General features: G+C 41.7%; 1 protein-coding gene across 1 annotated transcript in view; it reads left to right on the top strand.

Moving 5' to 3' along the window:
* RPUSD1 (RNA pseudouridine synthase domain containing 1) overlaps positions 1-16,088 on the top strand; it is a 58,273-nt gene that overhangs the window by 26,703 nt on the left and 15,482 nt on the right. Inside the window, exon 2 of the mRNA XM_078664892.1 lies at positions 8,451-8,641. Within this exon, the coding sequence (XP_078521018.1) occupies positions 8,460-8,641 (182 nt within the window). The 5' untranslated portion in view covers positions 8,451-8,459. The remainder of the gene's footprint in view (positions 1-8,450; positions 8,642-16,088) is intronic.

Below are 16,088 nucleotides of genomic sequence, written 5' to 3'. Positions count from 1 at the left end.
TGATCTATGGCAATACCCAGAGGGCATCTCTGCTTCCTCTGTAAAGGGGATCAAAGATGCTTTCTGGACTAACGAATGAAGGAAGGTATTGGAAACCACCAGCAGTGGTAGTCGAGCTGAACTTTTATTGCATCACAAATGTGAGCCAAGGTTTGAAACTTTGTTGGAGGAAATTGACCCGCCATTTACTAGATATCTGTATATAAGATGTTAGGTTGGGTACTTTACCACTTGCATCCGTCATCTGTAAATGGAGATTCCACTGAGAGGGCAGTGCAGCCTGCTTGTCCTGTAGAACAGCGTAGGAGACAGATGCCGACTTGCTCTTTTTTTGTCCAGCGTACACCAGACAACGAAGACACTGGATTGTCCCCTTATGCAGACACCTTGGAATACTGCTTCACAAGCAAGCGTTGCGTATTGATAGGTTAGACACTGGGTCTTGTGTAGTATTTTCTATAGCTACACTCTTAGAAGTAGTCTGGCCTGTTCGTACTAGGATACTCATGCAAAATCCAGAATCTAAACATTGACTATATATATCGACTGTAACTACGATAGCTACAATGGCACACTTTTGTCCTGCTAACTATCAAATACAACCTGCCAAGAAAACATTTATTTGAGCAAAATATTGATTTTATGTAGTTCTGCTTTTAAAATCGTGTTTTAAACAGTGAAACAGACTTTTTTTAATAGATTTTATTCAACTAAAAACACATTTAAAACAGTGTCTCGCTCTCGTGGGAATTTTAGCTTGTATTAATTTGTTTAATATACAATGTGTGTCTTATTTTGTGCTGCTTTTATGTTAGTTGACCAAAATAATGTATTTGAACTAAACAAGATTGAAGATATTAAACCATGAGACGGGGGCTAATTCTTGACTGCGGCCTATCACAGCCCTTCCATCTTTTGACGTAATGCTGCTGCAAGGCAGAAGACTGCATTTACAGTGCAGTGTGAGAAGTAACTTGAATATATCCCGACTGACTCATAATCTTATCATGAGTCCTCCAGCTGTTTTAAGGCCATTTCCAGGAGATACACATTTTTCACAGAAGGGGTTAATTTTTTGTATTGTCTCATTGCATAGACTTAATTGTTTTGTTGTGAACTGATAAAGTGTTACATACAAGTAATTCAAATATTATACAAAAACAAAACTATGAACACATCGCACATAAATAGTCTTAAAACTGTCTTGAGGCCAATTCACAAGCTTCATTTTGTAGTTCTACTCCTGAACAACAACATTTTATTCACAAACCTACATGCTGAGACCTCCGCATCTCATATATTTTCTGTTGTGCGTCTCAACCACATGTAGTTATAAATCTGTTGAGGACCAAGGAGATTGCTGGTTAAAGTGGAATACTTATTATTTAATGGGATGGGTAACGAGATTTAAGGATGGGCCTGCTAATACAAACACCCACACACAAACGAATAATAGGATTGCTATCCACATATTACACTCCCAAAGTTACCACATCTCCAGTGATCACAAAACAGTAGCAGAGGTACTCCAGCCCAGCTCTGGAGTATATCAAGGACTACACAAGTACACCTACATACTCCCATAGAAAATAATAATGACAGGGATTTAATATAACGCACCATAGGACATAATATTAAAATAATTACATTCTTTTGGCTTTTAAATTATTACATATTTCAGAATGTAGAATGTATACTATATGAATATTTAAATATTCTATTATTTTTTAAATGAATAGTTAATTCAGTTTTTCATAAACTGTGGGTTGTGACCCACTGATGGGTCGCGACCCGATTTTTAGTGAGTCACAAGCATCCAAGTGATAAAGATGCCTTTAAACTTTGTATTTATCTTGTCACATTAGCTGCACTTCAAAGGCAGAGGTCAAGGTCATGCTGTGTCTTCTGACAAATTGATGCCTATCTTTTATTAACACAAGAATTGGTGTTTACAAACTCTTCTCACTTTCAACTCAGAGAAAGAAAAGTACTTTGGATTATTTGACAATCGTGATGGGCTACTGGGAGTGTGAAAGGAAAGGCTGTAGGATGTCATTTTCGATAAAACAAAGCAAAATGTTAATACCTGTAAATGAACGGTACACATTCAGTAGTAAGGAGAACAAAAACGAAGCATATATTCATTTGTAAATCTGAAGTGTGATGGAAACAAAGATTTTAATAGGATCAAAACAAATATATTCACTTTACTTGGCTTTTGCACAAATAATAAATGTTCACTGAAACCCTATTTCCACACATTATCATTTGTGTGAAATATAGTTTTATCAGTAAAACTGTATGTCTGTGCAAATTTAGTGACCATTTCATTGGAAAATGTACAGTCTGTAAGTGACAATGCGCTACCGCACAATGCTTTGGTTACATATAAAAAATCTCCAGTGATTTTTTTTTTTATATGGGTAGGTAGAAAAGCGAGGATCACAAAGACAATATTGAAAGAGCATAAACATTTAGATATGCTGAGGTTGCTGGATATTAAGAAATAATACTAGGCAGCCCAGATCTGCATTTTATTTGAGTGGTCCCTATATCAAACTGAATGCCACTGGATCTGTATGTATGCCACGCTGTTGAACCGCACTCCATGGGCCGTATCCTGGTTGCCCAAACAATCACATTCCACAGTTTGCTATTTTTCTGATCTCTTAAAACCGGAAATGGCAGTGTGGGACTCACTTGAGAGGAGTAGATTGCTGACCTCCTTTTCTTCTCCACACATAGACAGTATTCTAGATCTCGAGGGAATTTTGAACATTGGTCGGAAGAGGGTGCAGGATGCTGTGTGACCTATTTCATGGGACTGACATTAAGCCCTTTAATCAATGTAAACAAGAATTTCAGCTCTAAGAGATAGATCGCATACACTAATTTCAGTTGCTACATTGGACTTTACACCCAGATAACAAATTTGCAGCAGTTGGACCACTTACATCCTGGGAAAAACCGTTTACTCCGTAAGATGGACCCAAGTCTCTTATTTTCAATATATACGCTATTCTAATAGACAAGGGTGTAACACCATAATGGTATTTCATGAAGCATCGGCAAAAGGACTTGGGGTCACAAATCTCTTTAGCTCAATGGTAATAACAGTGGGCACATATCCATTGTTATGTAAGAGTATGCAAAATAGAGATTTTATTTTTATAAAATTATGATGGGTTGGCATGATACGCCTGTGACACTGAAACGTATGTATGATAACATCAGTGGTCTATTTTGGCAGGGTTATGGACACATGGTGAATACTCTACATGTGTGGTGGACTTGCCCCAGACTAACGAAGTTCTGGAAGGAAATTTTTATCCGTGTTAGAGGTATGATAGGATACCCCTTGCAGCCCAACCCAGCGGCAGTGATACGCAGCTTCAGACCACCTGAGAATAAAAATGCTTATTGAAACAGGACTAGAAATTGATTTCAAACATGACTATGGCAGCGTGCAACCTATAGTGCTCAAGTGGAAGTTTCCTTGTATTCCAACAATGCAAGAATGGGTGGATATTGATAGCGAGGGAGAAATTGGCCCGAGGTCTCCTAGAAATGAGGCATAAATATGAAGAGATGTGGGCAACCCTGGTGCACTAACTCCCAAAAAAATACTTTGTATACGGTTGCCACAAGTCGCTGAGATCTCTACGCCTTACTTTTTGAATAAGGTAACATTGTGTTGCATGTACTTTAAGTGACTAAGCGCAAGTAGTGACTCCATAAGTTTAGTCTTAAAAAATCTGAGCTACTGAATCCATATATACTGGGATCTAACTGGAGAAGAGATAGGAGGTGGGGGAGATGTGTGACCTGAATTGATGTTATGTTTTATATACGTTCGGTGGCCACTTGCACAGTTTTGTCTTTATTTCTGAAAAGCAATAACATTTCATTGAGAAAAAAAATCGCCTGTCTGATATCCATTAAAGCTAGGTGGGTCGTGAAAGTTTGTCATTCTAAAAATTGGGTTGTGTTACTAAACATCTAGGAACCATTGAGTTAACTTATTAAAAAAATATTAAATACATTTCTAAACATTTATGAGACATTAGAAATTTATTTACATCAAGTAAATACAACTTTTATTCAATTTTACAAAATACTGCCATTAAAAAGGCCAGTGAGGGTGGTTTTATTTTGTTTAAAAATTGCTATTTATAAAATAAATGTGCATATTTAAATTATTTAATAACCATTTATTTTGAAGAGTTAATGTGCTCTAACATTTTCATGTATTAGTTAAAAGGTACAAAATAATGTATTTAAAATGTTTAGATATTTATATTATTTACATGAAAGTTAAGATTTCCTAAAAAAACAAAAAAAAAACTTTAGGGGCGATATCCACCCACATGTGAAAAATTTGTAACTTTACACTTGAAATTCATACTTCAATGAACTCATCCTCTGAACTGAGGGGGTGGAGGCTTGTAAGTTTACATTTAAGTATAAATCTATACCTGGAAATGATGAATAGCAAGAAAATGCACACGAGTAAATCTACAAGCTTACATTTACATTTGTGAATCGGGCCCTTAGTCGTAGTACTCTTCAGGGTGCATTTATGTAAAAAAGCAGTAAATATGTATGAGTGTGACAGGTGCTTTGGTCTATCTGCCCTTTCCTTTTAACCCTGTAACCACTGGCCAGTAATACAATATTGTGAGTGTAAAAGAACATTTGCACATGGACCCACCCCGGAGCCCCTACAAACCTGCAGCTAGGGGCAGATTTGCTCACATTTTAAATTCACCATAATGGCGGAATTCCCGTGCGAGCAAATAAATTCATGAAGGTAAACTCCAATTACTTGATTTGCTGGCCTTTTTGATCTCGTAAATGCTTGCAGTTCTGCATCTATTCACTTAGGTGTCTAAGTACCTTTCAGAATACGGCCCCTGAAGCTGATCAATCGGTAAACATATCAGATCAGCAGTTTCTTCAGACCCATGTTCCTGTTTTGTGTAACTTCATTGACAGTATTTACATGATTACAAGTGACCATTGTCTTTGGATCTTATAAAATTGTAACTATGTTGGTACTGTTTCTATTTTTCTTTCCATATACTTTTATAAGATGCCACTTGCCACAGGCATGATAGCAACAAATCTCTCTAGAGATCCCTTGAAATGGTTTGTTGTGATTTCAGTGATATAACGGACAGTTTCTATCCGATGTGTATGATGGGGTAGACCTCTTTGTGGGATGCCCAGTAGAAGGTACTAACAAGAAGTGTGGTGAGGAAATCAAGTAGGTGATTTCCCTTGTGCAGGTTGTCATCCTTGTATGTGGAGATTCTGAGTTGTGTGTGATGCTGCGGAAGTGGCAACAGTTTTCTTGGTGCAGGGGATCTGAATGCAGGTATGACCCTTGCAAGTTGAACCTGAGTTGCAGAATGTGTGGAGATTCTGTGTCATCGTGTGTTTCTGCTGCAAGCAAGATAGTAGTTTTATTGGTACATTGCACTCTGAATAGCAGGCCTAAACTACATTTAAGTGTGGTGTTAATGGAGGATGCCAGTGTCTGAATGTTTCAAGATTGAGTTGGTTTGTGACATTGCAGGAGTGTAGCTGTTTTTATGGTAGAAGATCCTGTGAGTGCATAGACTGATCTGCTTTGATGTGATGCATTGAAAGAGGATGCAAGTATTCTACTGATGAAGCACTGTGGTTCAGAGGAAGGATTACAAACTTTGGGATTTGGTTCTCTCCAGATTTGGGATCAGTGGAATGTGCTGTGGTCCTTTTGATGGCTAATGTTTAGACAGCACTGAGGTTTCGTAGCAAAGAGACATTTGGACTAGAGGATATTGAGGGGGACGTATGGGTTAGCTTGGTGCAGTATCACTTTTCTGAGTTCAGTGTTTCTCTTAAAAAGGGAGATGACAATATTTAAATACACAGAGGATGTGTCCTTGTTTTCCAAAAGGGCTGCAAGTAAGTGGCGCAGGACATTACTGGTGAAAGCATTGATCTTCCAAAAGAATGTTGCATGTTAGGAAGGCGCAAGAGGGTATTTAGGAGAATTCTGTTTCCAGTCGAGCAATGGTGCCCAACGTGCAGGAGCACTGGATTGAAGTTGAGGGCGACGACAAGAACTGTGGATGGGTGGCGAGGAAAGGACATTCTACAGAATTCTATTGTTTGGCTCAGACAAGAGAGGTGCTTGTGAAGAGGAGACATGTAAAGTCATTGTAGCTCTGAATGAACATTGCTGAGCATGGGGGTGCTTCTGGCCTCACCATAGATAGGCAAGTAAAGATCATGTAGAGAAGTAGAGTTGTTAACCACCGTGCTGCGAGGAGTAGTGAACTTCTATTGGTGACAGAGTTAGCTTGTGAATGGCCCTGTGGAGAAGTATGATGGTCATGTCTTTTTTTCTGGTGGTTGTATGATGTTATTCTATATATTAAATGCCTTGGCTTTCAACACTGTTTTTTGCCTTGTCTCTGTGGTTATGTGTCTGTTAAAGTGGAGAGAGTGCAAGTGTGAGCCATTCTGTATGTGTTACACCAGTCCCACCCATGTCTGCTATGCGCCTTTATGTGACACCTACCCCGTTAATGGGCTTTATGATATCATTTAATGTAGGTGGTATCAGTTATAGACTGCAGCTGCCTGCTGAGAAAATGGGGTTGCTCTTTCTATGGGTAAATTGAGCACAGGGATTGAATGAACCATGGTTGATAAATTCAAAGATAGCAGAAAACTGAACTTAAGGCAACGTAATCGAGTGTTGCACAGAATAGGCCTATCTGAAGAAAATTTAAACAGATCTGCAATATTTGATATTACAGGGTTATTTGGTATATGAATGTGTTATGCAGTTATCTGGAGAAGAGAATCAACTCCAGCATGCAGTTCAACTTCCACTACTTAACTATGGGGCTGATTTATACACCAAAGGGACTCAGCAAAACAAAAAATCCCTCCCAAACAAGTGGCATGTTTACAGTAGAAGAAACACCGGTGCTTGAACACATCCTATGGGCCATCACAGATGAGTGTCCGCTTTGCAAACGTAAAAGAAACTAAGGAACCCTATGTTGTTTCAAAATTTAATATGCAAACTTGTTATTAAGCTTGTTTCAGTGACATACACTTAGTATTTTTGTCTGTCCCTATATTGGTTATTTAAAAAACATGTTTATCTGTGACCTACCCAAACAAATACATTCACCTTTAGTCAATTGATAACATGAATTAATGCTCTTAAATTATGGTGTTTGCCTCTTATGAAAAAGCCATTGTGAACCAGACCACTTGTGTGCAATTGACTGAGAAGAATAGGATTTGTGTGACATTTAAGAGTGTTTGGCTGTATTGACTCAACTTTTACAAAAAAGGGGGTCTGTAGAAGAGTTTTATTGAGTGGTCCTGCAAAAGTCTTCCTCAAGCAAATTGCGAATTAAAAAATGAAATGAGTGTGTTGTTCCGCCAAACCACCAAGTCTCAACTTAAGACAGTGGGGGCAAAGAAGACAGGTCAATAGAGGTATCCTTTGAGTATTGAGCAGCGCCCACCAAGCGATGAGCAGTGGCAGATGATAAAGCATTCCACTGTTTTGGGTGAAGATTGTTGCATCCTGCAAAGGATACCCCTATTGACCTAATTTCTCTGACCACACTGCCTTAAGTTGAGACTTGGTGGTTTGGTGGAACGGCACACTCATTAGATTTTTTAAATTTTATATTGACTCTACCATAGGCCTCTCTGCCTGGAGAGTCAAAAGGGCCAGATTTATCTGTTTCTGCTTTGACATATATCTCTTTTGACGGCTGCTATTAATCCAGACCAAATCAGATCTCTGACCATAAATTTACACAGACTCACTCAGACCTCCGTTCTGATAATACTCAGAATCATGCAGAGCTCTGCTCCTGATAATACACAGATTCACCCAGAGCTCTTCTCTTGATCACACACAGGCTTACTCTGAGCTCTTGTCCTGGTAACACTTAAATCCTAAACAAAACACTCCACTCTGCTCCTGGTATTATGCAGACCTACTGAGCACTGTGCTCTGGAAAATAACCCAATCCATGTCAAGCTCTGCTCTTGATAATACTCTGCACTGCTCCTAATAATACTCATCACTGCTCCCAATGATGCTCAGCTCTGTTCTTCATAATGCACAGAATAATGCAGAGCTCTACCCCTGGTAATGCTCATCTACACTCTTTAAAGCACTCCGCTCTGCTCCTAGCAATACACAGACTTACTCAGAACACTGTTCATTTTAATGCTTCATGTTATCTTTGGGTGCTTAAGGTGATTGGAATTGCAATAAAGACATGAAATAAGGTTTAAGATGTCCTCTGTCTTTCTCCCTTACTGATAGTGCCCCTTCCTCTACTTTTGCAATATTTCAGGTACACATCTGTAGGTTTAAAAACCAGAATTCTTAGGTATTTGTTGTTCTTGCTTGGTTTCAGAGTAATTTAATGGAGCCCTCCAGTGTGGAGAACCTCTCTGTCCTCTACCAGAGCTCCAATTTCATTGTGCTGGACAAGCACTGGGACATTCGAATCGACAGCAAGATGTGGTACGAGAAGGTGACGGTCCAGAGTCAGCTGAAGCACAGGTTCCCAGAACTGGCTGATCCCGAAACATACTATGGCTTTCGGTGAGTGCAGAAATGGTGATTCTTTAGAAGCCTAGCTGATCATCTTGAATTTAAAGTTCACCCATACCCGTATTACTGTCTCTGTGATGTATAAATAGGTAATAAAATTCATTGAAATACATAGGCAACCTGGCAGCAAAAACGTTTTCAATTCTAAATGTACTAATTTTCTATAAAAGTGATGTATTTTCTGCATGCTTCTGGGAATCCCACATTATGAAGACCAAAAGTACCACTTTTTTATAGCGTCTCTGTTTATTCATTTGAACAGTGCTAGGATTTCATATTTTGTGAAAATGCACCTCCTGCTTTAAACAGTTAGCACCTGAACTTAAAATTTGAAATAAAACACCACTGAAAAACAGAATCCTACAACGAATTATCTAAAAGCAAAGTTAATTTCAAAATATAGTATGTCAGAATTAAAATACATGGATACTTAAAACTAAAAAAGTCGAAATAAGTAAGATAAAAGTAAATTATAGCTACAAACACCAGGGGACAACCACAAAGAAACATACTGCCACATACTAACTAACAAAGATTACTGCTTCCGTTAATTATTTTATTAACAGTTCTTCCCTTGAGCTAATCCTCCTATAGATTTCAAGTTAAGTAAAAAGTCCTTCCAGATAGCTCCACAACTATCAAACAAGCAATTGCATAGCTAATAGGTTTGAAAATTGTACAGCATGCATATCTGATGTGTGCACGACATACATACTTCAAACTCACTGACTTTGCTAATGCTTGTTTGGCTGGGAGCGGACAAGTCCAGACAAAAATGGATGCTACAGAAAAAAAGTGCTACTTTCTTTTGTAGCATCAATTTTCTGATACTTATGTCAGCATTCGGTGGCTAGAGGACCACAATTCGACTGATTTCAGTTGAGTTTGAAATCCAATCCCAAACAGCCAATAGAAAAGCAATGCAAATAAAATACTCCTGTGAACTGATTCAAGATTTGGCTGATAATGACTTTAGCCAATGACTGAAAGTTTTGGAGCAAAAAAAACAAAGGCTTGAGAAGCCCAACTCAAGACTCCTTAAAGTAAGCAGTCCAGATACACCTAAATCCTAAAAAGAACAGATATAATGTGAGATACCTCTCAAAAATCCATCTTCAATTAAAAAAAAATTAAATGAAAGGAGCGAAAAAACTGTGTGGAAAGAAGAACTATTTAAGAAAATTGATGCTAACAATAATATCAGTTCGTTGGATTTGATATTAAAAATGTAAGAAGCATACTTTCAGGATTTTATTTTTAATATTTTTCATTGTTGTAATCTTGTGAACATTTTTAGCATTTTATTTTAGCTGATTAAATTACATACTGGTTTACACCATATATTATTCTTAAGAAGAATGGATTTTATAATTATTTTTATTCGACAGCCTCATTAGGTGACAAAAACACCTCCAAAGACATCCAAATGCTAAGAATAACCTCTGAAAAGTGGGGAGGGATAGATATATACAATATCTATGCCAGGGGTAGCACCACTGGGAGTTCACCCATCCTAGAGGCCTTGTCCACCTTCTTGGAATCACAGTCCTCAGGTAATAAAGTTGTAGTAGCTGGTGACCTAAATAGGACCTTCGAACCATTGGATAGTTCGGACGATCCCCTAGGGCAAGAAGAGGATACACAATGGGGTGTACCGACTTTACATCTGGCTCCTGTTAAGAGGTGGACGAAAGATATATTACAACTGAACGCCGTCTGCTTGGAACATGGGTTGAGAGCCTTAAATGGGAGGACGAAGGGCGATAGGGAAGGTGCCTGTACATTCGACAATGGTTATAACCAAAGTCGGATAGACTATGTCCTTTGCAGCCTTAATCTGTGGCAGTTGGTATGCGACATGAAAATCGAGGGCAGACTGGAAAGTGACCATAATCCCCTCTGTGTGACCCATGATTGGTGGATGGCCTTATCAGGGAATCCTCAATCAAGCGATGGTCCAATGCCTACCATGGCTAATGACATGCGCAGACTCAACTGGCCGAGTGTACTGGCGAATGCAGAGTCTATGGACTTTATAAGTTCTGAGGTGGATACTGCAATCGCTGCTATGGAGGCTGTAAATTCTGTAATTCCAGGCTCAAGAGAAATAACGGACATACACAACAAACTCTTTTCCCTTTTAAAACCGCATTTTTTAAGGTCCAGCAATACAAATAGGAAAAAACCACCCAAACCAGATAGGTGGTTTAACCATCAGTGCAGGGAAGCCAGGTTAAGCTTGGGAAGAGCAATCAGGAATAGGGATAAAGCAGCGATTGGCGAGGCTAGGAAGCACTACAAGGTCAGCGTATCACTAGCAAAAAAAACATGGGATGAAAAGTATTGGGCAGAACTAAAGGAGGCCTCAGGGGCTAAGGATTCCAGGTTATTCTGGAACATTGTCAAGTGGGGCAGAGGTGGATCTCCAAATAAACCCGACAATAATGTCGCTGAGGGTGCCTTAGTTGGAGTATTTCAAACCCCAATATGCTGAGACTACCGAGTTTAATGATGTGGAGGTAATTTCAGCTGTATTCCTCACTGGGAATTTATTTTCCCCTAAAGAAACTGAAGTTGCAATATGCGCTGCCAAAGGGGGAAGGGCCCCGGGTTTAGATGGGATACCCTCTGATGTTTTTATAAACGATAAGGCGAGGTGGGTTAGGTATGTATTCCTTCTAGGAAATGCAATTGCAAAGGGAACGGCAGTCCCAGAGTTATGGAAGGGAGCAACTATTATACCCATATATAAAAAGGGGGATCGGTCCCTCCCGGCCAATTATAGGCCGATAAGTTTGATTGCCACTATCCAAAAAGTGGTGGGGAGGATGGTGGTAAACAAGCTAATGGATTGGGTAGACGAGAACAACGCCCTGTCCCCATATCAGGCTGGATTCCGGCGGGCTACAAGCACAGTCGATCAGGTGTTTCGCTTTGCTCTGCTGCAGTGGGGGACGGTGGTGCTTGGCGAGGGCAGCCTGTATGTTGCCTTTGTCGACTTGCGGGCTGCCTTCGACCTGGTCCCAAGGAGAAAGCTCTGGGCAGTTCTGAGCGAAATAGGCCTTCCGGCTGAGTTACTTACTCTGATAATGAGGTTGCACGAGTGTAACTTTGCCAAAGTCCAGTGGGGTACGACTGGTAAATCATCTGCCGACTTTCCAATTGGACGCGGAGTACGACAGGGGTGTGCTATGGCCCCCCTGCTTTTTTCCCTATTCATTAACGGAATTGTGGCTCGGATGCTGGATGCACCTTCGTTGGCGGGCCTCAGGGTCCCGATCCTGATGTTCACCGACGATACTCTGATTTTATCTAAAACACCGGCCGGCTTACAGCGAGCTTTAAACATCTTTGACCTCTTCTGTGGGGAACATGGCCTGGAAGTTAACATGGGCAAGACCAAGTTGATGGCCTTCTCACCGAAACGTAGACCCCGGCCTAAAATACTTTTGAACAATTGTGTGCTAGAGGTTGTTACTGTATTTACCTATCTTGGTGTGCAGATAGCAAACAATCTAAAATGGTCCCAACATATAGAAACGGCGGTTCTGAGGCACCAACAGATTTCGGGGCACTCCGGGTGGAACACAAAAAGTCAAAATCAAAGCCTATAAAACCAGTCCTGGCAGTTTATGATGCCAAGGCTATTGGGTCTGCCCTATATGGGGCTGAGCTGTGGGGCTTCGATAGGCTTCTCCCCTTGCAAATATCGGAGAATAGGTTCCTTTGGGGAATCACGGGTCTCCCCCAGAGTACACCACTAATCCCGCTTGGCCTTGATCTAGGGAGAAGATCAGTTAGTGACCGAGCGCGATTGCGCCCGATTCTCTATTGGAGACGCCTCTGGACTACCCCAGAGATACGGCACTATGCAGAGGGGTTCCTTGCCATAATTAAAGCTGACACCTTTCATAAAATAGTATGGTTAAAAAATCTTAGGACTGCTCTAGGTGACCTCGGCCTCTCCCACCTATGGGATAATCCATCTGGGGAACCCTTTCCAAGTAAAAACATAATTAAAAGTTTATATTGGGATTGGATAGATGGCAGACTCTGGAATAGAACGAGACCAGATACAATGGCGGGGCGCTTCATAGAAATCAAATTGTGTCCTATATTGGAACAATACTGGGATAGGATCACTAACCCAGGGGATAGGAAGCTTTTCTTCCAGTTAAGATCAGGTGCCCTTCCTCTGAGATCACTGATGGGTAGGTGGAGGAGTACAACTACCTCGTGCTGCCCGGTTTGTGGTGCCCGAGAAGAGTTTGGTTAGCTCCCGTTTGTAGAAACCTAGGGACATCCAGGGGTGTTGAGGCGTTACGAATTATTTGCACAGCCACTGATATGCCTATTGTTCTAGGAACAGCAAGTATTTGGGGAGGGCATGGTCCATTAGACGGAGGGCAATTTCTATTAATGTAATTTAATTAGGGTCTAAGTGATTTCTGTGTAAATGTACATGAAAGATTTCTTTTTTTATTGCTTATGTATGTAGAACTTGGCCACCTCTGATCGGGCCTGCCCTCACTTCATTCCCTCTCAGGCCCTCTGCTCTTCTCTTAACGATTTTTTTATCGAGAAGATTGTTAATATTAAATCTAACATCCTGGTCACTCCTTTTACCCCTCTTCACTCTGTCCTCTCTGCGCCTAAATCTTTTTTTTCTTCTTTTCCTCCCCTCTCTTTGGACACCTTCTTAACTTTGCTTTCTAAAATTAAGTCTGGCTCCCCCACTGATTGTGCTCCTGCCCGCATCCTCAAAACCCTTTTTTCCTCTTGTCCTGACACCCCTCTCTCTCTTCTCAATGCCTCTCTTTCCACCGGATTGGTCCCTTCTTCTTTTAAATCTGCTATTGTTTCTCCAATTCTTAAAAAACCTGGTCTCGACTCTTCTCTTCCTTCTAATTTCAGACCTATCTCTCTTCTCCCCTATCTCGCTAAAATTCTTGAATCTTATGTTACCTCTTGTCTTTCTGCTTTTGTTGAACGGAACCAGCTTCTGGCATCCCACCAAGCTGGTTTCCGCGCAGGTCACTCGACCGAAACCGTGGTGTTAGCCGTCCTTGACGAGCTTAAAGCCAAGGCCGACGTCAATTCTCCCCAGGCTTTAATCCTCCTCGATTTGTCCGCTGCGTTTGACACGGTCGACCATAATATTCTTTTGGACCGTGTCAGCGCAGCGGGCATACGAGGTACTGTCCTCTCTTGGATTACCTCCTTTCTGACGGGTCGCTCTCAAGCTGTCCATCTTCCCGGCTTTTCTGCTTCCCCCCTCCCGGTGCCCTGTGGAGTCCCCCAAGGGTCTTCCCTCTCTCCCCTTCTTTTCAATCTCTACATTCACCCTCTTATTTCCTCCCTTCTTGAGCTGGGGGTCTCTGTGTATAACTACGCTGATGACCTCCAGCTCGTTTTTGACCTTTCCTCCTCTTCTCACGCTCTATCCTTTTTTCACTCCACCATGGCTTTTATTTCTGGGTGGATGAGCGCCAACCACCTCAAGCTTAATCCAGATAAGACTGAGCTTGTTCTGATTGGCGGCTCATCCAGCCCCTGGTCCTCTGCTTTCTGGCCTCCCATTCTTGGCCCTTCCCCCACCCCCGTTCCCTCTGTTAAAACTCTGGGCATCAAGGTCAGACAGGACCTGTCCATGCATGGCCAGGTCAGTGCCGTGGTGTCCTCCTGTTTTCTTTCCCTCCGGATGATCCGGAAAATCTCTCGCTTTTTCTCTCTTGACTCCCTTAAGATTATTATTTCTGCCCTCATCACTTCCCGCCTTGATTATGGTAATAGCTTGTTCGCTGGCATTCCTGCCTATGAAACCCGCCGCCTACAAGCTATCCAGAATCAGGCTGCCCGTCTTATTTTTCACTTGCCCAAAACCCATCACATCACCCCCGTCCTTAAATCCCTTCATTGGTTGCCCATCTTGCAGAGATCCCTGTTTAAATTGGGGTGCCTCGTTTACCGGGCCCTTGACCACTCTGGACCGGCTTTCATCAATTCTCTGATCTCCCTTCACACCCCTGCCCGCACTCTTCGTTCATCGTCTTCTGCCCTTCTCACTGTTCCCCGCTTTCGTAAATCTCGCACTGGTGGAACCCGTTTTTCTGTTCTTGCTCCCCGGTTCTGGAACTCCCTCCCTCTCTCTATGCGTTCGATTCCTATTTTTTCTCATTTCCGTAAAGCGCTAAAAACTTTCCTCTTTGCCCTGGCCTACCCCCGCTAACCTCCTGGCCTTGTCTGTCCGGTTCTTTAGAGCTCTCAGCGCCAGGAAGCCGTTTGGCCATCGCGCGCTTTACAAATATTTTCATTCATTCATTCATTCATTCATTCATTCATTCATGTATAAATGTTTCAAAAGTATGTATAAACAAGAATTTTTTTAATGGGATATATTTTAAATGTATGTTTGTGCTTTTATGAGTCTATCCCTCGAATAAAGCTTTTGAATCGAATCGACAAAAATACCACAGAAAGTCATTAGTTTCATATGCCTTCTCAGCTGGGTTATCTGGGCTTTTTCTTTGAAAATTGAAATCATTTGCCTGCTAAATCTAACAAGTCAAGAACAAGCATGATGGCCAGCTCGAAGAAATAGATCAGAACACAAACTAAGCAAGCCAAATGAGATGATTGCAAAGTTGGGGATTAAAATACATCGAGCATCAGTCATAAGATAACATCCACTCCAGCAGTGCTGAAATTCATCTAACATGGGCTAAAGTCAAGTAATATGGATAATCAATAGGAAAAATTGTATTATTAGTTGTAAACGTTGTTAACGGGGTACTGTCGGAGACCTTCCCCATTGCCAGGGGCACTAGGCAGGGATGCCCCCCTCTCTCCCTTGCTGTTCGCCCTGGCAATGGAGCCCTTGGCGTCCTTGGTGCGGGCTGAGGACCGCCTTTGCGGATGGGAGTGGCCCAACACGGATACGGACAAGATCGCATTGTATGCGGACGATGTCCTTGTCTTCTTGTCCGACCCAGCCTCCTCCAGGCCATAATGCCTCCAGATCCTGCACACCTTCGAGCAGGCATCAGGGTTGCGGTTGAATCCCGGAAAATCAGTGCTGGTCCCCCTTTACCTCTCTAGGGACTGCTTTGACTGGCAGACCACCATACCACTCCGTAGGCAGTCCTTCAAATATCTGGGGATTTGGATCACCCTTCTTCCCGAGCTGGGCTGGTCTCTCAACGTGGCCCCGTTAGTTAAGAGGGCCACAGAGGACCTCCTTAAGTGGAAAATGCTGCCTCTGAACCCCCTGGGAAGGGTGGCCCTGTTTAAAATGATGATCCTCCCAAGATTTCTTTACGTCCTACAGAATACCCCCTTTTGTTTCTTCAGGGCCTGGTTCAGGAAACTAGACTGTATAATCACCAAGTTTCTCTGGGGCGGAGGACGGGCCCGCGCGGCTTTGTCGGTTTGCAGGATT

This window comes from Lissotriton helveticus, chromosome 10 (assembly GCF_964261635.1).
Source record: "Lissotriton helveticus chromosome 10, aLisHel1.1, whole genome shotgun sequence".
In the NCBI taxonomy this organism is placed as follows: Eukaryota; Metazoa; Chordata; class Amphibia; order Caudata; family Salamandridae; genus Lissotriton; species Lissotriton helveticus.
Note: the sequence above shows the minus strand (reverse complement) of the source record. Positions and strands in the feature narration are given on the sequence as shown.